Below are 23652 nucleotides of genomic sequence, written 5' to 3'. Positions count from 1 at the left end.
GGGTTCTAGTCCCAGAGCTACCATTTTCTGTCTGTGTGACACTGGGCAGGTCACCTTCCCTCAATTGGGCCTCGCTGCTGATCTCATGGAGCTGTTGTGGGATCAAATGAGATCACAGATGTGAAAGTGCTTTGTAAGCTGTAAAGTGTTGTGCACTCAGAAAGTCGTTACCAACCTGGTGCCTCTCCTTTGCCTTTGAACGACCCAATGTTTGTCATCCTCTGGTCATCATGATCTGTGTGTGTGTGTGTGTGAGAGAGAGAGAGAGAGAAAGACAGAGAGAGGGAGAAAGACAGAGACAGAGACAGAAAGACAGAGACAGAGAGAGAAAGACAAAGACAGAGAGAGAAAGAGAGAGACAGACAGAAAGGAGAGGAGAGTGTTTCTGAGGCAGTGTGATCCGTGGACAGAACACCCGTGCTGGGGTCAGACAGCTCTGGGGTCTGGGTTCGAATGTGTGTGACCTAGATGAGGCACACAAGCTCTCAGAGCCTCTTTCTTTATCTGTGAAATGGAGACATAATGATAACTATCTCAAGGGTTGTTGGAGGACACAAATAATGTCACATGCTTAGCACAACACATAGTAAGAATTTGACACATAGGCTGGGTGCTGTGGCTCACGCCTGTAATCCCAGCACTTTGGGAGGCTGAGGCGGGTGGATCATGAGGTCAGGATTTAGAGACCAACCTGGCCAATATGGTGAAACCCTGTCTCTACTAAAAATACAAAAATTAGCTGGGCATCGTGGCCTATGCCTGTATTCCCAGCTGCTTGGGAGGCTGAGGCAGGAGAATCGCTTGAACCCGGGAGGCGGAAGTTGCAGTGAGCCAAGATTGCGCCACTGCACTCCAGCCTGGGTGACAGAGTGAAGCTCCATCAAAAAAAAAAAAAAAAAAAAAAAAATTGACAAATAGCAGTGAAGATGAATTCACACGTTAATAAAAAGCCCCAGGGGTGGGAACCTTTGGGACTGATCACACGTGAAGGCACTCATACAGCACATGTGCCCGCACATGCACATACACTGATACCTCAACTTCTTGGCAGAGCCCAACCTGGACAGGTCAAGTGTGACACAGGTAACCAGGGAGGGATGACACAGGTCAGCCTTGACTGTGTTCCCTTGCCTGCTCCAGAAACATCACCCTGCACCCGACCCCACCGCCCCCAAGCAGTGGATGCTGGGGCCACTGGGGCAACTGAGGGAGCAGGGTTTCAGGTCTGGGGTGTGTGTGTGTGTGTGTGTGTGTGTGTGTGTGTGATTACATGACTTTGAAAGTCTCTTCCTGCTCTAACCGTCGCTGGAGCCACAAGGAGGTCCTTTCAGAGGGAGCACATTCCAACCTCCTCAATCACTAACCCCAGCCTTGTGGCCGTAGAAACGTTCCTGGCCTCTGACCTCACCAGCTTCCACTGAGGGAGGCCGGGAGAGAACCCCAGGGGGCCACAGCCATCACTGGAAGTTTGGGGGCAGGGAGGCCTGACAGACTCTGCCACTGTGCCTTGGTGGCTCTGTAAGACTGGCTCAGTCCCTTCCCCTCTCTAAGTCCCAGAGAATCCCCACCTTTTGGGACTGCAGTGAAGGAAAGGAGGCTTGGCACCCAGTGGGTTCTCAGTGAGGCCAGGGCATTGGAGGTGATATTTATGTTTATCAGTTTCTATTCACTCTTTAATTGAAGTTTATGTTGTTTTTGTTTGTTTGGTTGGTTGGTTTGAGGTAGGGTCTCACTCTGATGCCTAGGCTGGAGTGCAGTGGCAAGATCACAGCTCACTGCAGCCTCAACCTGCTGGGCTCAAGCAATCCTCCCTTCTCAGCCTCCCGAGTAGCTGGGGCTACAGGCGCGTGCCACCACGCCCAGCTAATTTTTTTTGGCTCAAGCAATCTGCCTGCCTTGGTCTCACAAATTGCTGGGATTACAGGCATGAGCCACCGCACCTGGCCTTTGAAGTTTACATTTTTACTTGAGATTAAATTCATGTAACAAACAATTAACTACTTTAAAGTGTACACTGCAGTGCCATTTATTACATTCACAATGTTGTACAACCACCACCTTTCTTTAGTTTCAAAACTTCATCACTCCAGGAAGCACCCACACCTATGAAGTAATGACTCCCTATTTTCCCCTTCCCTCATCCCCTGGTACCACTAATTTGCTTCCTGTCTCTATGGATTTGCTCATTCTGGGCATTTCAAGTAAATGGACGCATATATTATGTGGTCTTTTGTCTGATTTCTTTACTTAGCATAACATTTTCTCTTTTTTTCCCTCCCTCCCTCCCTCCCTCCCTCCCTTCCTTCCTTCCTTCCTTTCTTTCTTTCTTCTTTTTTTAGATGGAGTCTTCTTTTTTAGATGGAGTCCTGTTCTGTCACCCATACTGGAGTGCAGTGGCCCTATCTTGGCTCACTGCACCCTCTGCCTCCTGCACTCCTCAAGTGATCCTCCTGCCTCAGCCTCCCAAGTAGCTGGGATTACAGGCACCTGCCACCACACCTGGCTAATTTGTGTATTTTTAGTAGAGAGAGGGTTTCATCAGGTTGGCCAGGCTGGTCTCAAACTGCTGACGTCAAGTTATCTGCCTGCCTCAGCCTCCCAAACTGCTGGGATTCGAGGTGTGAGCCACCGCACCCGGCCAGCATAACATTTTCAAGGCTCATTCATGTTATAATATGCGTCAGTACTTTGCTCATTTTTATGGCTGACTATATATAACCATTTATTTATTCATAAGTTGATGGACATGAGATATTTCCACTGTTTGATGATTATGAATAATGTGGTTATGTACATTTCTGTACAAGTTATTGTGTGGATATATGTTTTCATTTCTCTTGAATATATACCTAAGAGTGGAATTACTGGGTTACATGGTAATCTTCTGAGGAACTGCCAGACTGTTTTACAAAGTGACTATACCATTCTACGTTTCCACCAGCAATGCACGAGGGATCTAATTTCTCCAAACCCTTCTCAATTCTTGTTATTTTCCTTTTTTTTTTTTTTTTTTTTTTTTTTTTTTTTTTTTTTTTTTTGAGACGGAGTCTCGCTCTGTCGCCCAGGCTGGAGTGCAGTGGCGTAATCTCGGCTCACTGCAAGCTCCGCCTCCCGGGTTCACGCCATTCTCCTGCCTCAGCCTCCCGAGTAGCTGGGACTACAGGCGCCCGCCACCGCGCCTGGCTAATTTTTTCTATTTTTAGTAGAGACGGGGTTTCACCGTGTTAGCCAGGATGGTCTCGATCTTCTGACCTTGTGATCCGCCCGCCTCGGCCTCCCAAAGTGCTGGGATTACAGGCGTGAGCCACCGCGCCCGGCCTATTTTCCATTTTTTATATTAAAGACATCCTAGGCCGGGTGCGGTGGCTCACGCCTATAATCCCAGCACTTTGGGAGGCCGAGGCGGGAGGATCATGAGGTCAGCAGATCGAGACCATCCTGGTTAACACGGTGAAACCCCGTCTCTACTAAAAATACAAAAAATTAGCCAGGCGTGGTGGCGGGTGCCTGTAGTCCCAGCTACTCAGGAGGCTGAGGCAGGGGAATGGCGTGAACCTGGGAGGCGGAGCTTGCAGTGAGCCAAGATTGCGCCACTGCACTCTAGCCTGGGTGACAGAGCGAGACTCCGTCTCAGAAAAAAAAAAAAGACATCCTAGAGGGTATGCAGTGGTATCTCATTGAGTTTTGATTTGATTTGCATATCCTTAATGACCAATGAACATCTTTTCCTGTGTCTTTGGTTTCATCTGTACGTTTTTTTGACAGATATCTATTCAAGCCTTTACTTTTTTTCTTTTTTTTTTTTTTTTTTTTTTTTTTGAGACAGAGTCTCGCTCTGTCACCCAGGCTGGAGTGCAGTGGCCGGATCTCAGCTCACTGCAAGCTCCGCCTCCCGGGTTTCCACCATTCTCCTGCCTCAGCCTCCCCAGTAGCTGGGACTACAGGCGCCCGCCACCTCGCCCGGCTAGTTTTTTGTATTTTTTAGTAGAGACGGGGTTTCACCGTGTTAGCCAGGATGGTCTCGATCTCCTGACCTCGTGATCCGCCCGTCTCGGCCTCCCAAAGTGCTGGGATTACAGGCTTGAGCCACCGCGCCCGGCCACTTTTTTTCTTTTTCTTTTTTTTTTCTGTAGAAATGAGGTCTTAATATATTGCCCAAGCTAATCTCAAATTTCTGGCCTCAAGTACTTCGCCTGCCTTCACCCCTCTTCATGCTGAAATGACAGGCGGGAGCCACTGCTCCCAACCATTGCCCAGGCTGGCGTGCAGTGGTGCAATCTCAGCTCACTGCAGCCTCCACCTCCTGGGTTCAAGTGATTCTCCTGCCTCAGCTTCCTGAGTAGCCGGGATTACAGGCATGTGCCACCATGCCCAGGTAATTCTTGTATTTTTAGTAGAGACGGGGTTTCACCATGTTGGCCAGGCTGGTCTCGAACCCCTGACCTCAAGTGATCCACCCACCTCGGCCTCCCAAAGTGCTGGAATTACAGGCACCAGCCACCACACCCGGCCCATTGCCCATTCTTAATTTTTTTTTTTTTTTTTTTTTTGAGACGGAGTTTTGCTCTTGTCACCCAGGCTAGAGTACAATGGCACAATCTCAGCTCACCGCAACCTCTCCCTTCCTGGTTCAAGCGATTCTCTTGCCTCAGCCTCCTGAGTAGCTGGGATTACAGGAATGCGCCACCACACCTGGCTAATTTTGTAATTTTAGTAGAGACGAGGTTTCTCCATGTTGGTCAGGCTGGTCTCGAACTCTAGACCTCAGGTGATCCGGCCACCTCGGCCTACGAAAGTGCTGGGATTACAGGCATGAGCCACCACACCCGGCCAATTGGTTTTTTTTTTTTTTTTCACGTTGAGTTCTTTTTTTTTTTTTTTTAAAGACGGAGTCTCACTCTGTCGCCCAGGCTGGAGTGCAGTGGCCGGATCTCAGCTCACTGCAAGCTCCGCCTCCCGGGTTCACACCATTCTCCTGCCTCAGCCTCCCGAGTAGCTGGGACTACAGGCGCCCGCCACCTCGCCCGGCTAGTTTTTTTTTTTGTATTTTTTAGTAGAGACAGGGTTTCACCGTGTAGGCCAGGATGGTCTCGATCTCCTGACCTCGTGATCCGCCCGTCTCGGCCTCCCAAAGTGCTGGGATTACAGAGTTCTTTTTATATTCTGGATACTAAACCTTTATCAGTTATAAGATCTTCAAACATTTTATTTTATTTTGTAAGTTGTCTTTTCACATTCTTGAAAATGTTCTCTTTTTTTATGAGATGGAAAAATGTTCTTTGATGCACAAAATGATGCATTACTACTTTTTATGAAGTCCAGTGTATCTTTTTGTTGTTGTTGCTCATGCTTTGGGTGTCTAATGTAAAAATCCATTACCAAATTTGAGGTCATGAAGATTTACTCCTATGATTTCTTCTAAGAGTTTATAGTTTTAGCTCTTAGATTTAAATTGTTGATTAAATTGAAGTCAAGTACACATACAGTAAAGTGCACACATCAGTGTGTTCAGCTTAATGACTAAAATAAGTCATTATGTATTATTATTATTATTTTGAGACAGAGTCTTGCTCTGTTGCCCAGGCTAGAGCGTAGTGGCAACTCAGCTCACTGCAACCTCCACCTCTTGGGTTCAAAAAATACTCCTGTCTCAGCATCCTGAGTAGCTGGGACTACAGGCACACGCCACCACGCCCGGCTAATTTTTGCATTTTTAGTAGAGATGGGGTTTCACCACATTGGTCAAGCGGTCTCAAACTCCTGACTTCAGGTGATCCACTCGCCTTGGCCTCCCAAAGTGCTGGGATTACCAACGTAAGCCTCCACACCCCGCCTTATTTATTTTTAAGACAAGGTCTCACTCTATCTCCCAGGTTGGAGCACGGTGGTGCTATCACAGCTCAGTGCAACCTTGAACTCCTGGGCTCAAGCTATCCCCCCACCTCAGCCTCCCAAGTAGCTGGGTCTGCAGGTCTGCCACCATGCCAATTACTTATTTATGTCTTTATCTATTTATTAGTAGAGAGGAAGCTGTTGCCCAAGCTAATCTCAAACTCCTGAGCTTCAGTGATCCTCCCGCCTTGGCCTCCCAAAGTATTGGGATTACAAGTATGAGCCACCAAGCCCAGCCTCAATGACTTCTGCATGTATATAAACCCATGTAATTACCACCCTTATCAGGATGACGTTTTTAGCAACTCAGAAGGCTCCTCTGAGTCACACTTCCCACCCATAGGTAGCCACTATTCTGACTTCTGTCATCATAGATTAGTTTTGCCTGTTCTTCAACTTATACATTTGACCATATGGCGTGTACTCTTTTGGGTCTGGCTTCTTTTACTCAACGTGTCTTTGGGATTCATCTGTGTTATTGAGTGACCTGGTAGCTTGGACTTTTCTGTTGCTGCGTCCCATGGCACAAATATTCCACAATCGGTCTCTCCATTCTCCATTCCCCTGCTGATGACTTGGGGGCCTTCTAGTTTTGGACTATTATGAATAAGGCTGCCATGAATATCCTTTTGGGAGTCAGCTGTATTCATTTCTCTTGGCTATGTGCCCGGGTTGGGAGGAATTGTTGGGTCATATGGTTGGTGTACATTCAGCTTGAATTGATTCTCTCCACCAATGCTCCAATGTGGATGTACCATTTTACATCCCACCCATGTTGTTCAGTGGGTAACAGTTCCAGTTGCTCCACATCTGGAGATGACTTTTTTTTTTTTTTAGACGGAGTCTCGCTCTGTCGCCCAGGCTGGAGTGCAGTGGCCGGATCTCGGCTCACTGCAAGCTCCGCCTCCCGGGTTCACGCCATTCTCCTGCCTCAGCCTCCCGAGTAGCTGGAACTACAGACGCTCGCCACCTTGCCCGGCTAGTTTTTTGTATTTTTTAGTAGAGACGGGGTTTCACCGGGTTAGCCAGGATGGTCTTGATCTCCTGACCTCGTGATCCATCCGTCTCGGCCTCCCAAAGTGCTGGGATTACAGGCTTATGCCACCGCGCCCGGCCTTTTTTTTTTTTTTTTTTTGAGACAGGGTCTTGCTCTGTCACCTAGGCTGGAGTGCAGTGGTGTAATCTCAGCTTACTACAACCTCTGCCCCCCAGGCTCAAGCGATTCTCCTACCTCAGCCTCCCAAGTAGCTGTACAGGCACCTGCCACCACGCCTGTCTAATTTTTATAAATTGTAGAGACGGGTTTTCACCATGTTGGGCAGGCTGGTCTCGAACTCCTGACCTCAGGTCATCTGCCCACCCTGGCCTCCCAAAGTGCTGGGATTACAGGCATGAGCCGCGGCACCTGGCCTGGAGATGACATGTTAATTCACTTCTACAAAGATTTATTTTCCTTGGTCCTGGCCCCATCCTCTCTTCCCTGAATGCTCTCCACAGCTTCCAGCTCAGCACTTCCCACCCAGCAGCCTGAGGGATTGTTTTAATCATGAAAAATTTTAAGAGTCTGAGCATTTCACCATCAGACTTGGACCTACCCCAGCTGTGGCACCTTTGGAATTGCTACCCAGGAAGGCTTGAAGCCTGGGAAGGGGTGGGCTAGGGGTACTTGGCATACCCCATGTTCTTTTAGGTTACATGCTGCTTGGGAGGCTTGAGGGGCTAAGAGGATAACACTAGTGGCTCTTGCTCATTGAACTCTGATGAACCAGACGCCATTCCAAGTAACATGTTTAATCCTCACAGCAACCCTGTGAGAGAGATGGTATAATACACCCATTTTACAGATCAGGAAATGGAAGCACAGAGAAATTAAGCAACTTGCTAAAAGCCACACAGTGAGGAAGGAAAGTGTGCGGAATCCAGACCCTCGCAAATCTGGTGGGGCTTGGCCAAATTCACAGGCTTTTCCTTCATAGGTACCTGCTTACTCTCCGCCCCAGGCTACCAGACCGAGCCCCTCACCTTTGCACAGATGACTCCCTCTGCCCAAGGAACCTCCCTTGTCCCCTAACCTGGCTGACTTTTATGCTGCAGCTTTCAGTTTCCCCACCACTCCAACCCAGGTGAAATCCTTTAATCCCTTATGCAATGAGCAATACAGTTCCCTCGTGCAATGAAGGACATTACCTTTTGTTTTTGTTTTTGTTTTTGTTTTTTGTTTTTTTTTTGAGACGGAGTCTCGCTCTGTCGCCCAGGCTGGAGTGCAGTGGTGCGATTTCCACTCACTGCAAGCTCCGCCGCCTCCCGGGTTCACACCATTCTCCTGCCTCAGCCTCCCGAGTAGCTGGGACTACAGGCGCCTGCCACCACGCCCGGCTAATTTTTTTGTATTTTTAGTAGAGACGGGGTTTCACTGTGTTTGCCAGGATGGTCTCGATCTCCTGACCTCGTGATCCGCCCGCCTCAGCCTCCCAGAGTGCAGGGATTACAGGCGTGAACCACCACACCCAGCTAGGACATTACCTTTTATTCTCCCTGTTCGGAATAATGTTTGAAGGTATTGCATTTTGGAGATGGATATGCGTGTTTCTGTATATATATCTATATCTGCATCTACCAAGTTGATGGCCATAAAAAGGGGGTGTGGAAAAGAAATTATTTTATCATATTTTATTTACTTATTATTTGAGATGAAGTCTTGCTCTGTTGCCCAGGCTAGGGAGCAGTGGTGCGACCTTGGCTTACTACAACCACTTCCTCCTGGGTTCAAGCAGTTCTCCTGCCTCAGCCTCATGAGTAGCTGGGACTACAGGCACCTGCCATCATGCCCGGCTATTTTTTTTTTTTTTTTTTTTTTGTATTTTAGTAGAGACAGGGTTTCACCATGTTGCCCAGGGTGGTCTTGAACTCCTGAGCTCAGGCAATCAGTCCACCTTGGCCTCCCAAACTGCTAGGATTATAGGAGTGAGCCACCACACCTGGCCTGGAGAAGAAATTATTTTAAAACGTCGTTTTTATATTGTATGTTGCTTTACACTAAAAACATTTAATTGTATTTCTTTTTCGACTAGGTAATACATTAAGATATTTTAAAATTCAAAAGTTACAAAAGGGGTAGAGTGAGAAGCCTCCCCTCCGCAGTAACCAGTTTCTTGTGTATTTTTTTTACCAAGAGGGTAGCCTATCTACATCCCGTATCATTTCTTGCTTTTTGGTTTTCTTATTATCTTGGAAGATCTTTCACTGAGTATATATAGATCTGTCTTGCTGAAAAGAAAAATCTGGCCGAGCACTGTGGCACACGCTTATAATCCTAGCATTTTGAGAGGCTGAGGCAGGAGGATCACTTAAGCCCAGAAGTTGGAAGCTGCAGTGAGCTGTGATCAGGCCACTGCACTCCAGCCTGGGCAAGAGTGAGACCCTGTCTCACGAAAACAAAAACAAAAGCTACCTCGTCGAGGTTTATCTTACATTCAGTAGAATGCACGCTTTGTTAATGTGCCGGTTATGTGTATACATCTGTGTAGCCACGTTCCAATCCAGATACAGAACATTTCCGTCCCCCTAGAAAGTTCTCTCCTGCCTCTCTGCAGTCGATTCCTCCACCCCAGGAAATCACTTAACTCATTTATGTTGTCATTGATTAGTTTTGTCTCTTGCAGAATTTCATATCAATTGAATCGTTGACCACATGCTCTTTTGTGCCTGGCTTGTCTCCCACTGCACAGATGTACCACAGTTTCTTTATCCATTCTTCTGAATTAACTGAACTAAAAGTTGAATGGAGTCAGATGTTGGGGAGGTAGGGATGATTAAAGACTTAGTCCCAGGCGCATGGTGGCGGGTGCCTGTAGTTCCAGCTACTCAGGAGGCTGAGGCAGGAGAATGGCGTGAACACAGGAAGCGGAGCTTGCAGTGAGCCGAGATGGTGCCATTGCACTCCAACCTGGGCAACAGAGCGAGATTCCATCTCAAAAAAATAAAAGACTTGGTCCCAGGCCAGGGGCGGTGGCTCACGCCTGTAATCCCAGCACTTTGGGAGGCCAAAGGGGGCCAATCACTGGAGGTCAGGAGTTCAAGACCAGCCTGGTCAACATGGTGAAATCCTGTCTCTACTAAAAATACAAACATTAGCTGGGTGTGGCAGCGCACTCTTGTAATCCCAGCTACTTAAGAGGCTGAGGCAGGAGAATCACTTGAACCCAGGAGGCAGAGGTTGCAGTGAGCTGAGATCGCACCATTGTACTCCAGCCTGGGTGATAGAGTGAGACTCTGACTCCAGAAAAAAAAAAAAAAGGCCGGGCGCGGTGGCTCAAGCCTGTAATCCCAGCACTTTGGGAGGCCGAGACGGGCGGATCACGAGGTCAGGAGATCGAGACCATCCTGGCTAACACGGTGAAACCCCGTCTCTACTAAAAATACAAAAAACTAGCCGGGCGAGGTGGCGGGCGCCTGTAGTCCCAGCTACTCGGGAGGCTGAGGCAGGAGAATGGCGTAAACCCGGGAGACGGAGCTTGCAGTGAGCTGAGATCCGGCCACTGCAGTCCAGCCCGGGCTACAGAGCAAGACTCCGTCTCAAAAAAAAAAAAAAACACACATACACACACACGCACACACACAAACAAACAGAAAAACAAAACAGCGACTTGGTCCTCCTGGCCACAAGGCACTTTCATTCAGTCCAGAGAGGTGGTCAGACACTCAGACTAGTCCTGGTGCTAAGGAGACGGTGCTGCGGGGAGGAGCCAGAGAGTGCCAGGGCCATTACTGGAGCCCAGGAAGGACTGTGGTTTCCAACTGTGGTGGGGGTGGGAGAAGCCTTCCTGGCAGAGGAGAATTGGGGAGAAACATTTATAAAAAGTAGGGCTCCCTTTCCCTCACCAGCCACCTCTCCAGCCCAGGACTGTGGGACGAACATCAAAGACACAGCTCCAGCCTGGCTGGGTCTCTAGTAGTTCGTTAAATGACGTCATTATGTGACTTCGGGTCAGTCTCTTTCCCTCTGGGAACCTCAGTTTCCCCTTCCTGCAGATGAGGTTTACATACTGTGGACCCTGAAACTAGAGGTTTCCATGGAGACGGCAGGGGCTGGGATGGGGTTTTGGGCCTCTCATCCTTGCTTCAGTAAGCGCCATTCAGCAGGCAGGAGGGGCTCTGGCAGTGGACGTCTTGGGTTTGAATTTCAGTTCAGCCACTTCCTGGCTGGGCAAGCTGGGGAAGCTGGGCAATTTCTTAACTTCTCAATGCCTCAGTTTCCTCCCTTGTAAAGAGGATGCTGGCCGGGCGCAGAGGCTCTCGCCTGTAATCCCAGCAGTTTGGGAGGATGAGGCGGGCGGGTCACCTGAGATAGCGAGTTTGAGACCAGCCTGACTAACATGGAGAAACCCTGTGTCTACTAAAAATACAAAATTAGCCAGGCGTGGTGGCGCATACCTGTAATCCCAGCTACTCAAGAGACTGAGGCAGGAGAATTGTTTGAACCCGGGAGGCAGAGGTTGCAGTGAGCCAAGATCACGCCATTGCACTCCAGCCTGGGTGACAAGAGCGAAACTCTGTCTCAAAAAAAGAAAAAAAAAAAAAAAAAAAAAAAGAGGATGCTAATAATCTTACCCGCTTTTCACGGTTGTTGGAGAGTGACTGAGCCATGGCATGGACAGTGCTGAGCATGGCACCTGTACAGTAAGGGATGGATAAATGTTAGTGACAATTTTCTTGCTGTTTTATTTTGTGCTTTATGGGCAATTTCTTCTGAAGGGCGATGTCAGGGGCGCTGCTGTCAGTGCCCAGGATGGATCTGCCCACTCCACCTGGCCCCTTAAGTTTCTTGGAGTGGCTCCTGCTTCCTGCAGACCCAGGCTCAGACAGTTGGAGCCTGTCACCCAGTTCTCAGGTTCCCCCTAACTCCTCAGACCTGGGCCATACCCCAAACCCAGTACCCCATGGGTGCCAGCTCCTGCTCTGGGCCAGGAGTGGTATGAAACACCCGTCCTGGATGAAAGGCTGGCAGGCCTGGGCTGGGCCAATAAACCACCCCACCCATCCTGGGAGGACCTCTGGGCACCAGTGTAAACTGAGTCATGGGGGGTGAGGGGGTGAGTCACACAGCCTGGAAGTGGGAGCCAAATGGGACAGAGCTTGCCTGTGTGGGGTCCCTGGCCCCGTCTCAAACAGCCACAACTCTCAGCCCACCTCCGACACCCATCAGGCCCCTGGCCCACCGCAGAGGTGAGCGGGGCCAGACCAGGTTCCCAGAGGACAGGAGCCTGGAGGCTGGACTCCCAGCATGCACACGTGTGTCTGTGTGTGAGTTTGTGTCATGTGTTGTGAGGGGCGGGTGGCAGACCGGAAAGGGAGGCTCTGACTCGGGAGGAAAGGATGGATTGGGGTTTGGAAAAGAGTCAAAGCCCTGGAGAGATTTTGGCGGGAATGCTTCGCTGCCCTCTCCTGGCCTCTGAGGGTTGGGCTGATTTTCCTGCCTGAACCAGCTTTCTCCCTTTAGGGGAGGGAGGAAGAGGAGCTGGGGCCCGGTGGGTGACCTCCGTGTCCTCTAGGGTATACAGAGGGCAGAGTCGGTCGGAGGAGGGAAGATCCCCAGAAGCCAATTTAGACTTCATCCCAGAAAGGTCTTTCCCCTCGGGGCCAGAGCTGCTCAGGGACCAGGGACAGAGCTCCCTGCGACGCGGGTGTACAAGGACTCCTGGGAGTTGTGCAGTCCCCAGAGCATTTCTAGCCTTGACCTTGGCCAAGTTGCCAAGTTACTTAACCTCTTTCTGCCTCAGTTTCCTCATCAGTAAAAGGAGGAGGTCTGTGAGGACCATAATAAGTTAATGCATCTGAACTGCTTAGGGTGTGCCTACACAGAGTAGGTCTATATACAGGTTTGATTTTTTTTCTTTTTCCAGACAGGTTTGCCAGGCTGGAGTGCAGTTGCTGGATCGTGGCTCGCCGAAGGCTTGCCCTCCCAGGCTCAACCGACCTTCCTCCCTTAGCCTCCTGAGTGCTGGGAGTATAGGAATGTGCCACCATGCCTGGCTTTGTTTTGTTTTGTTTTGTTTTTGGTAGAGATGGGGGTCTCACTGTGTTGCCCAGGCTGGTCTTGAACTCCTGGGCTCAAGCAATCCTTTTGCCTCGGCCTCCCAGACTGCTGTTATTATACACATGAGCCACCACACCTAGCCCTTGTTTACTTTTACTATTTGAGCCTGTTTTCTCATCTATAAAATGGGTGAGAAAGGACCCCTGAGGTGGCCCTTGTCCAGCTTTCTCTCTGGTCCCAGTCTCTGGTTTTATTCCCTGGGAAGTTGCCCCCTAAGCCCTGTCACCCTGCCTGACTCTATCTCCCTGGCATTTTCCCAGTAAGCAAAGGAGGATGGGGTTGGTGGGCTTCTCAGTTGGGTGTCCTCAGGTTTACCCCTGGGTGCCTGGGGGATGTGTGTCAGAGGAGCGGGGAGTTTCCCTCCTCAGATGAATCAGCTGTGTGACCCGATCCTCATCCCTGCCAGAGCCCCTCCCAGCCGGCAAGAGTGGGGCGCAGCTGCCCCACTGGGAAAATCCCCCAAATCCTGCCAAAGCTCCTGCTGAAGCGTTCTCCCGACTCAGCTGATTCAGTCCTCTTTGAGTCTGCCTGAGTTCCAACAGAAGTACAAGTCGGGCAGATTCTCTCCTTCCCTGGACAGACCCTCTGGAGCCTCCTCCCTGGGACCTGGGGTTTGCAGTACGTGAGAGTGGGAGGAAAAGGAGTTGGGGCGGGGGTTCTTTACCTGGCTTCAGTCACCCTTCCCCTGGTTTTTTTTTTTTTTTTTAGACAGAGTCTGGCTCTGTCGCCCAGGCTGGAGTGCAGTGGCACGATCTCGGCTTACTCTAAGCCCCGCCTCCCGGGTTCATGCCATTCTCCTGCCTCAGCCTCCCGAGTAGCTGGGACTACAGGCGCCCGCCACCACGCCCGGCTAATTTTTTGTATTTTTAGTAGAGATGGTGTTTCACCATGTTAGCCAGGATGGTCTCGATCTCCTGACCTCGTGATCCACCTGCCTTGGCCTCCCAAAGTGCTGGGATTACAGGCGTGAGCCACTGCGCCCAGACCCCCTGGTTTTATAAAAGGAGCGGAGCACAGGACTTGTCCAAGTTTTCCCAGCACCCTCTGAGCTGAAGGCACTTCCCTGCTCCAAGGTAGCAAGGGGCCAAACAGGGCAGAATCCACTGCTAGCCTGAGGGGGTGGGTTTTGGAGGGCCATTGACCTGGCAGGGGACCAGTTCCCACTGTAGACCTGGAGACCCTTCTTGCCCAGTAGGTTTGGTCATTGCACTGTCTAGGCCTCAGTTTCTTCATCGGTAAAAAAGGGACTTTCTGCTGGGCATGGTGGCTCATGCCTCTAATCCCAGCACTTTGGGAGGCCAAGGTGGGTGGATCACCTGAGGTCAGGCGTTCAAGACCAGCATGGCCAACATAGCAACCCAGGAGGAGGAGGTTGTAGTGAACTGAGATCATGCCACTGTACTCCAGCCTGGGTGACAGAGTGAAACTCTGTTAAAAAAAAAAAAAAAGAGAGAGACTCTCAGTTTTGACCCAGATTCTCTCCCAGGTGGTTCTGAAGACCCAACCTCCTGTGTGCTTTAGAAACGAGATCCTGAGTCCTTGCTGGGTCTCATCTGTCTTTGCAGTCCCCACCCCAACAGCACTTTGATAAAGTGGGGGTTCAACAGTGCATAAGATGCCTTGGAGTTGGATGAACTGGGTTTGAATCCTGGCTCTGCCACTTACTTGCTCCATGACTTGAGCCAATTATTGAACTTGTCTGGGTCTCAGTTTCCTCTTCTGCAAAATGGCAATAATAATAGAGCCAGGTAAAACTTAGATGAAATCATGTAGGTAAACGCTTCACACTGTGCCTGGCTCTTGTTATGAATAGAATGAGGAAACTGAGACCCAGAGAGGCAGAGTGGCTTTCATTCACTCTCTCATTTATTCAACAATGTTTGGCTGAGTGCAGGGGCTCATATTTGTAATTCCAGCACTTTGGGAGGATGAGGTGGTAGGATTGCTTGAGCCCAGGAGTTCAAAGCTGCAGTGAGCCATGATCATGCCACTGCACTCCAGCCTGGGCAGCAGAGCAAGACCCTATCTCAAAAAAGAAAGTTAATTTGGCATCTGCACTAGGCTGGGCCCTATGCCGGATGCTGGAGGATAAAGCATTGCCACTGTTCTGAAGGGATCTTACACACAGATGAGAGCAGCAGGCGGGCGGGAGCTGTGGGAGCCTAGGGGACATGCCTGCAACAGTTGGGGTGAGGAAGGATGCGGAAGGATCCTGAAGAATTACACCTGAGCCAGTAGGTCTGCAACATGGCGCCAGCCAGGGAAGTGGGCGAGGGTAAGCCAAGCAGAGGCTACAGCACCAGCAAAGGCATGAAAGTGAGAAAGGCCACCATGTATGCAAGAAAGTTGCACGCAGCTCAACGTTCTTGGACAAGGAGTGCGAAGCAGGGAGTGGAGACAGGATGAGGCAGATGGGTCCAGCAGGGGCTGGAGTCGCCAATTACCTCATTCATTCATATAATAACTTATGGAGTCATTGTTCTGGCCGAGCACTGTGGTAGGCTCTGGGGACAGGGCTGAGATCTAGCCACTGTTCCTGCCTTCACAGAGCACAGTATGGGCATGGGGCTTAGGGGCCAGCAGGAGGCGGACATCAATCAAGCCATTACACAAGTCACCACACACTCTGGCCATCAGGGCTGCAAGGCAGGTGCTCAGGCAGAAGGAACAGCTCGAGGCCCAGGGTTGTGCGCCAGTGGGTGAAGGAAGTAACAGATGGCTCCAGCAGAGTGAGCATGGGCAGAAAGGGGTGCCCGAGGGAAGCGGGGACAGTCGATGGGCACCAGGTCACGGCCAGTGCAGGAGAGCGGACTCTATCCTGCAGACTGTGGGGAGCCATGGAAGGGCTTTTGGCAGAAGGACATGGCCACTCTGCAGGAGGGATCTGTTGACCTGGCTGTGGAGAATGGAGGAGCGACAAGAGGACAGTGGAAGTGGCTTGGGAGACAGTGGGTTGTGGGGTGGGGCAGGGCACAGCGATGGAGAGGGGCTGTGTGTGTGACACACTCAGCTATGGAAGAAGCCAGTGCCATTGACCCCACCTGGGCATCTCTGCGGGACCCATGAGGTGCCTTGGCCCACTTTGGTGGAGTGCAAAGCCCTGGCGGCCCAAGGGAGGCAGAGCACCAGGCTCCAACTTGGAGACCACCCAGCTCTGGGGACTTCCCAAGGCTGGGCAGAGGGGGACTCAGCCCTGGGGAAGCTCAGGGTGGGGAGGAAGCTGGAGAGAGGACTGAGCCAGCATCTCATGACTCAGCCACTTCCACCCAGTCAGCCTGGTGGCATCTCCGCTCCCCTGCTCTAAATTCCGATTTGGTGAGACTGCTGGAGGCTGAGTCAGTCTCCGCACGGCACGAGAGCTGTGTCCCAAGGGGCTCCCTGCCAGACACCCTGGCCTCCAATCAAGGCCAGGGCCAGGCACGGGGCTGGAGAGATGGAGGGGTGCGGGAACCAGGCTCCGAGGCTACAGCAAGTCCCAGCAGAGCAGGGCAGTCTAGTGAGATCACATAAGTGAAACATGCTTCGTGAGTTATGAAAAGCTGTTTTCCTCGGTGGGCTCAGGGACCTCATTGCCTGAGGAAGGGACTGGGATGCAAGTCCTAGCTCTGCCCACCTCATCGCATGACACTGAGAAAACTCCTTTCCCCTCTTGGCTTCAATTACCTTGACCGCAGAATGGGGCCAACATCTCCTAAAGAGGTTGTGAGAATTAAATTTAATACATATGAAAGCGCTTTGCAAACTGTCCAGTGGGCCCTATGACCGTCAGGATGGTAGAAGAGGACAGTATGAATGGCGGGGCTTCCAGAGAGACTACCTAGGGTTGCGCAGGTTGTTCACTGCACAAGGATGTCCAGCCTAGGGTGCCGAAATCCAGCCCATCCCATCCTCTGCTCCCCAAACCACGTACCGTGGCCTAGGACTGCCTAGGCTTGGTACCTTTCTCTAATATGCACAAATGTACCTTGAGGGCTAGCAGTGGCCCGTTCGACGTTCCTGGAGGGATCAACCCCTGGAATTATGGGAAATCTCTGAGAAACTGATTTGGGATGGAGGGGAAGTGGGGCTGGTTTTACAGAGGTTCTTAGAGACAGGGCCTAGCCTCAGCAGTGAGGCACAACTTATTGCTAGGGGCAGCTATGGGGGCCTGGCCGGGTCAACGGGGTAGTCTCTCCTGGCCCTGCCTCTCCCTAGCAACCAAAGCAGGTAACCACCAAGACAGTATTTTAAAAAACACTCAAGACACAGACCCAAGCCGGGTTTTATTGAAATGCCAGGAGCAGGCACATGTCAAAGTAGCCAAGGAAGGGGGGATGGTGGGACAGGCTGTGTGAGTTGGCAGGGATGCGCAGGCCTCACGTCCATGGTCCTGGCATCCCCTCTGCCAAAGGACAAGTAGGCACAACTACCCTCCCCCCAAAATGGCATGCTCAGGCCAGTGGGGCCCCTACCCCTGGACCATGAAGGCTCCAAGGAGAGGGGCTGGAAGCACTAAGTTTTCTCCCTTGTGAGGGGGAAGGAAAGAAGGGGAGATGCAGGAGGAAGGGGAGGTATAGCAGGGGATGAGCGTCCCAAGGAAGTCTCTCCTCTTAGGTGTCTGCACCCAACCCACGGTCCTGGGCAGTGGAGAGGAGCAGCATTACAAAGGGAGGCTGAAGGCTCATCCCTCAGAGAACCGGATTCCCCCAGCCTGTGGGGCTTGCATCAGCCCTGAACAGAGGGCAGAAGTTCAAGGGGACTGAAGATGCAGGTAGTTCCCAAGTGACCTAGTAGTCCCCAGAGTTGGGGGGCTTGTCCTTCATGGGACAAGGAGGAAGACAGGAGGATCCATCCCCAGCATGGAGTGGGGAGAGGGCAGTCTCCCCAGTTTGGCCCCTCTAGGTCAGTTCCACGTTGTTGGCACGGTCAAGCACTCGGGAGCCACGGGCACTGCCCCCAAGCTGGAAACGACTCTCATAGAGAGTGGGGCAGAGGTGCCAGCGGTTGGCCCGGTAGATGCCCAGGTAGGTGTAGACATCAGGCTTGTAGGTGAGCAGGCACTTAATGCCTGCTGCACGGATGGCTGAATCCGCCTCCAGTACACCCAAGCGGTCCGTGAAGTCGTCCGTGTAAACACAGATGACCTGGCGCCCACCCTCCTTGGCCCGTGGGCTCACCTTGGCCACCTGAAGCCGGCCTTCAACCACGGCCCGGGCAATGCCAGCCCAGGCATGGTCCAGCTTAAAGCCTGGTGCCAGATGCATAAGCCACTTGCCTGAGAGCACGTGGTGGGTGATGGCGAGCTGGCGCAGGGTGCCCGGTGTGATGGGCCGCCCACTGGTCTGCAGAGCTTCCCAGGCTGCCTGCAGGCCCTGCACATCCCCGGAGTTGGGGCTGTAGCCCTGCCCATACACTGCAATCCAGCCCACAGGCTCTGAGTTGGGTGAACCGGGGTCCCCATAGCGGGTAACTTGGGATGGTGGGTACTTGGCCAGCCAGGCATCCAGCTCAGTGGCAGGTGTCGTGTGGGCATCAAACACTAGCCAGGGGTCCATGTCAGCTGCCATGGCCTCTGCAGCCAGGTGCTCAGCAGTGAAGCCATCCTCACGGCCACCTGGAGAGTCCTCCTCTTCCAGCTCCTCACCTGGTTCCATCCTGCTGTGAGGGAACCGAGTCAGGGCAGGGTCTGAGACAATAACTACAGGTGCCAGGCACTGGATTAAACTGTGGCCTTGGGTAAGAGTTATTGTCGATGCGCCTCAGTTGCCTCATCTTTACAATGGGATAACAACTGTTCCTGTCCTGTAGATCCGCTGTGAAAATTAGATGCCTGAGGAGTAAGCGCTCCAGAAGGGTTGCTGCAGTTATTACTATTCTCCCTGACTTACAGACAAGGAAACTGAGGCTCAGAGAGAAAGGACTTGCCCAAGGTCACACCTGTAGTGCGTGGCAGAGCCGAAGGGTGAATCCAGGCGTGGGAGCAACCGGCCCCAGCTACACCTCCCGGCCCTGCCAAGGCCTCCTTTTCCTGGCAGGTATCTGGAGCGCTGGCATTTAATAGAGGAAGGCAAAGAAGCGCACGTTCGCGCAGCTCCCAAGGCCGGCTCTGTAGGGCCAGGCCTCCCGAGAAGGCGTTATCGGGCCCACTTAAAGACGAGGACACTGAGGTCCAGAGAGGGCACAGGCCGTTCCGAACCCAATGGGGCGGTGCCCGGACTCGAACCTGGGCTTGTTAGAGCCTGCAGGAGCGCCAGGCTCCGGCCGTGCCGCGCCCGCCGCCATTAACGCCCACGGCCCGAGCGGTGCTCCCGCCCCGGCCCTGCCCTGCCCCTCCCGCCGCCCGCAGTCACCTCCGGCCTTCGCTGCGTTCGACGCCGGCCCAGCCCCGGGCCCGGTTCCGCTCCTGCCGGGGCTCCGTGCCACCGCCGCCGCGCCCCACCCCGGCCACGGCCGCCGCCGCCGCCGCCGCCATCTTAGCGCCGTGCCACCTCAACAACAACTTTATAGACAAGCGCAGCCACGGGGCGGAGCCGCCGGCCTCAGCGGCCGCAGCGGCCGCGCTGTGGGGCGGGGCTGGCAGGGGAAGGGGCGGGACCGACGGGGAGGTGCTGACTCGAGGGGCGGGGCCATCGCGGGAACCCCGGGAGGGGCGGGCCGCGGGGGGCGGGGCCAACGTTCGCTCTTCTGGTCTTGGGGGCGGGCGGGAGCAGCGGTACAGACCGGGGAGGGACGCGCACGGCCCGGGCGGCTCCAAGAGGAGGGCACTAGGGCCCTGTGAGCGGCGTCTTAACCGGCGGCGCTAGGACTCCACGGGAAGCGGCGGGGGCGGAGCGGGCGGCACCAGGACCCGGGGGAACCGAGGCGGGCTGGCGGCGAGCAGGCCCGGGAGCCGGGAGGCTGCGGGCGGCGGCGCTGGACCCGACGCGGCGAGAGAGGCCCCGAGATGCCGAGCAAGAAGAAGAAGTACAACGCGCGGTTCCCGCCGGTGAGCACATGGCAGAGCCCGGCAGGGAGTGGGCCCGGCTCCCAGGAAGCTTGGGCCCAGTTCCCGCTGGAAAGGCAGGCGCGCCGCGGTGTTCGGGGCCCTGGACGCCCCGCCCCCTCCGTGCCCTCCCCGCGTCCGCGTCCTCCGCCCCCTTTCTCCGGGGATGCCCCTTCCTCCCCCAGCACCCCCTTAGGGGACGGAGGCGACGGGGTCTGAACTCTGCTCCCCCACCCGAAGGCGCGGATCAAGAAGATCATGCAGACGGACGAAGAGATTGGGAAGGTGGCGGCGGCGGTGCCTGTCATCATCTGTATCCTGCCGGGGGCGGACCGGGTCGAGGGGCGTCGGGGAGGGAGGCAGCGGGTCGCCCTCTCCCGCCCTGGCGTTCTCCTTGACGCCCCTCAGCCCGGGCGCTTGAGCTCTTCCTAGAATCGCTGTTGAAGAAGGCCTGCCAGGTGACCCAGTCCCGGAACGCCAAGACCATGACCACATCCCACCTGTGAGCGGCGAGGAGCCGGGAGGGGCCGGCGGGGCTGGCGCGGGGAGTTCACACACTGAGGGAGGCAGAGCTTGGATGGCGAGGGAGGTGGGCGGCGGCCGGGACACCAGCAAGGCCACAGACTGGCAGAGGAGGGGCTGGGCGTCCAGGCAGAGGGAGCCACTTGAGTAAAGGAGGGCAGGCTCGGGGGCAGAGATCAGCCCGAGCTCCAGTCTGACATCCGGAGCCCCTTGCTGCCACCCACTGAGGGTTTGGGTGTCTGGGCCCGTCTTGAGTGCCAGCCCCTCCTCACCTCTTCCAGGAAGCAGTGCATCGAGCTGGAGCAGCAGTTTGACTTCTTGAAGGACTTGGTGGCATCTGTTCCCGACATGCAGGGGGACGGGGAGGACAACCACATGGATGGGGACAAGGGCGCCCGCAGGTGGGGCCAGGGGCTGGCATACAGTGGGGAAGGCCAAGGCCACAGGGCTTGGGGGTGGCCAAGGGTAGGGAGACCTCCGGGCAGATGGACTGTACCTTCCCAAAGGGGCCGGAAACCAGGCAGCGGCAGCCGGAAGAACGGTGGAATGGGAACGAAAAGCAAGGACAAGAAGTTGTCGGGGACAGACTCGGAGCAGGAGGTGAGTGAGGCCCCAGCTCTTCGCTCTGCCCTTGATGATGGGACAGACCGCCTCGCCCCAAGCTGAACTGGCAGGAGGCCAGCGCTCATCCTTTTCTGCGACCTCTTTGCAGCTGGTTTATTTGTAAACTGGGGCTGTGAGAGTCTACTGCTGTCCCTGCCACTCCCAGTGATGGGCTTGTGTCTTTTCTTGTCAACTCTGACCTCTGTGGTGCTCACAGGATGAATCTGAGGACACAGATACTGATGGGGAAGAGGAGACATCACAACCCCCACCCCAGGCCAGCCACCCCCCTGCCCACTTTCAGAGGTGAGCAGCCCAGGGGCATGAAAGGGTGCTGGCAGACTCCCTAGAGCCAATTTACTCTTCCTGTTCTCCCTGGCCCCTTGGTCTTGTTGATTGTGGCATATTTGGGGGGTGGGAGGAGAATAACTGAGGAGACTGAGGAGGGCTTGAAGGCAGGAGACTGTTCTCCTGAAAGATCCTGCTCCACCCTGCCAGGGCCCGTGGGTGGGCCCTGGGCCTGCCCTGCGTGAGCTGCGCTGGGCCTTGGCCCCATGGATCTGGAGGGTGGTGGTGGGAGGGTCAGGTGGGGGAGGGAGGGGCTTGGCAGCTGCCCCCGTGGAGGGCGTGGTGGGGCTTAGGCCTGACTCCCCCCTGCCTTCTGCTCTGCAGCCCCCCGACGCCCTTCCTGCCCTTCGCCTCTACTCTGCCTTTGCCCCCAGCGCCCCCGGGCCCCTCAGCACCTGATGAAGAGGACGAAGAGGATTATGACTCCTAGCGCCTTCTGCCCCCCAGGCCATAGCCCCTTTTAGTTGGTTTTAGTTGCTCTGGGGGGAAGAGAGAAGGTAGAGCTGTTCTTAAATTTATTAAAAAATAATAATAAAAGGGAATCTCAGTGTCTGTTCCAGGCTCTGTGCAGGACATCATGGTTGCCATCCCATCCACCCACCTGCCTTCCCCACATGAAACTGGGAGCTGGGGCCGGGCGCGGTGGCTCACTCCTGTAATGCCAGCACTTTGGGAGGCTGAGGTGGATGTATCCCCTGAGGTCAAGAGTTCAAGACCAGCCTGGCCAACATGGTGAAACCCCGTCTCTACTAAAACTACAAAAATTAGCTGGGCGTGGTGGTGTGCCCCTGTAATCCCAGCTGCTAGGGAGGCTGAGGCAGGAGAGTCGCTTGAACCTGGGAGGTGGAGGTTGCAGTGAGCTGAGATCACACCACCACACTCCAACCTGGGTGACGGAGTGAGACTCCATCTCAAAAAAAAAAAACTGGGAGCTGGGGCCGCGTCAGTGGCAGGTGAGGTGGCAGTGAGGGGAGAGAGGGATCATCTGGGGAGGCTGGAGGCCCTGGCTCTGCTGAGCGCGCCAGGGCTGCCGACAGAAGGGAGGTGGGAGAGCTCGCAAGTGCTGGGCACGTGGGGGACACCTGCCCCGTGGTGCTGCTGAGTCCTCGTGGGCTGCTGCCCTGCTCTCAGCAGCCTCTTGTCTCTCTGATGGAGACTGTTCTGCCCCCTGTGGGCTGCTGTGAAGGGATAAGTGGGACAGGGAGCAGGAACAGGTCTTGGAAACTATAGAGTCCTGTGCCCGGTGTAGTGAAGGGCACGTGGAAAGGAGCAGACATAGCAAGATTGTGAAGGGTCTTGAAGGTGGTTTTTGAGCAGGGCGGTGACACAGTATGTTCATCCAGATAACCTTTCAGAGCAGACCCAGGAGCTGTGTTGCGTGTAAAGCAGAGGCACTCAGTGAGGTTGGGGAAGGCGCAGGCAGCCCACGTGGGCCCTCCTGGGGCCCGCAAGGCATTCAGTTTTAAAGGTCTAAATGGTGGCATATGCCTGTGGTCCCAGCTGCTTAGGAGGCTGGGACAGGAGTTCGAGGCAGCAGTGAGCCATGATTGCACCACTGCACTCCAGCCTGGGCAACAGAGCAAGACCCCGTCTCAAAAAAAAAAAAATGTCAAAAAGAAAACGTATACATGTAGTCTGTTTCTTAACAAGCTCAGTGGCTTTCTTGTGGGCACTGGTGGCAGCAGGGAACTGACTCGGAAGTCTGGGTGAGGTGATGGCAGCTGGAGCAGGACGAGGTAGGGGCACAGTGAGCAGTGGGCAGACTTGGGTCTGTGCTGGCCTCAGCCTTCAGCATGGAGATGGCCAACTGCACATGGAGGCTGAGGGGATTGTTTTTTTTTTTTTTTTTTTTTTTTTGAGACGGAGTCTTTGCTCTGTCACCCAGGCTGGAGTGCAGTGGCGCGATCTTAGCTCACTGCAAGCTCCGCCTCCTGGGTTCACGCCATTCTCCTGCCTCAGCCTCCCGAGTAGCTGGGACTACAGGCGCCCGCTACCACGCCCGGCTAATTTTTTTGTATTTTTAGTAGAGACGGGGTTTCACCGTGTTAGCCAGGATGGTCTTGATCTTCTGACCTTGTGATCCGCCCGTCTCGGCCTCCCAAAGTGCTGGGATTACAGGCTTGAGCCACCGCGCCCGGCAGGGGATTGTTAAGGGCGACCCCCAGGTTTCTTTCTGCAGCCGCTTTGGTGGTCAAGGGCTCCTTCCCTGCTGGGGGACACAGGAAGAACA

General features: G+C 53.8%; 2 protein-coding genes across 3 annotated transcripts; one reads left to right on the top strand and one right to left on the bottom strand.

Annotated features, from left to right (window-relative positions):
• Positions 1–17233: 17233 nt before the first annotated feature.
• Positions 17234–19502, bottom strand: C1H11orf68 (chromosome 1 C11orf68 homolog). Of its 2 annotated transcripts, none has more exons than XM_007980144.3 (2): positions 19318–19502; positions 17234–18625 (listed from the first exon to the last, which is right to left on the bottom strand). In XM_007980144.3, exons 1-2 carry the CDS (start codon positions 19437–19439, stop codon positions 17866–17868), a joined length of 882 nt encoding a protein of 293 aa, XP_007978335.1. In that variant the 5' UTR covers positions 19440–19502; the 3' UTR covers positions 17234–17865. The 2 variants fall into 2 exon arrangements, with proteins under 2 accessions (XP_007978335.1, XP_007978421.1); XM_007980230.3 differs by having other exon boundaries at positions 17234–18622; positions 19318–19500.
• Positions 19503–19648: 146 nt separating this feature from the next.
• Positions 19649–21964, top strand: DRAP1 (DR1 associated protein 1). The gene is made up of 7 exons (XM_007980358.3): positions 19649–19952; positions 20190–20262; positions 20358–20451; positions 20753–20872; positions 20978–21071; positions 21292–21380; positions 21747–21964. The coding sequence occupies exons 1-7, from the start codon at positions 19911–19913 to the stop codon at positions 21850–21852; spliced, it is 618 nt and encodes a 205-aa protein (XP_007978549.1). The 5' UTR covers positions 19649–19910; the 3' UTR covers positions 21853–21964.
• Positions 21965–23652: the final 1688 nt, after the last annotated feature.

Source organism: Chlorocebus sabaeus, chromosome 1 (assembly GCF_047675955.1).
Source record: "Chlorocebus sabaeus isolate Y175 chromosome 1, mChlSab1.0.hap1, whole genome shotgun sequence".
NCBI lineage: Eukaryota > Metazoa > Chordata > Mammalia > Primates > Cercopithecidae > Chlorocebus > Chlorocebus sabaeus.
The sequence above is the reverse complement of the archived record's forward strand: the minus strand, read 5'-3'. Positions and strand labels throughout refer to the sequence as shown.

Excerpts from the sequence above, each read along its gene's own strand:
- C1H11orf68 (XM_007980144.3), bottom strand. The coding sequence starts at position 19,439 with ATGGCGGCGGCGGCGGCGGCGGCCGTGGCCGGGGTGGGGCGCGGCGGC. Across the intron at positions 18,626-19,317 it reads GAACGCAGCGAAGGCCGGAG|CAGGATGGAACCAGGTGAGG; the intron begins GTGACTGCGGGC and ends GTTCCCTCACAG.
- DRAP1 (XM_007980358.3), top strand. The coding sequence starts at position 19,911 with ATGCCGAGCAAGAAGAAGAAGTACAACGCGCGGTTCCCGCCG. Across the intron at positions 20,873-20,977 it reads GGGGACAAGGGCGCCCGCAG|GGGCCGGAAACCAGGCAGCG; the intron begins GTGGGGCCAGGG and ends ACCTTCCCAAAG. Across the intron at positions 21,381-21,746 it reads CCCCCTGCCCACTTTCAGAG|CCCCCCGACGCCCTTCCTGC; the intron begins GTGAGCAGCCCA and ends TCTGCTCTGCAG.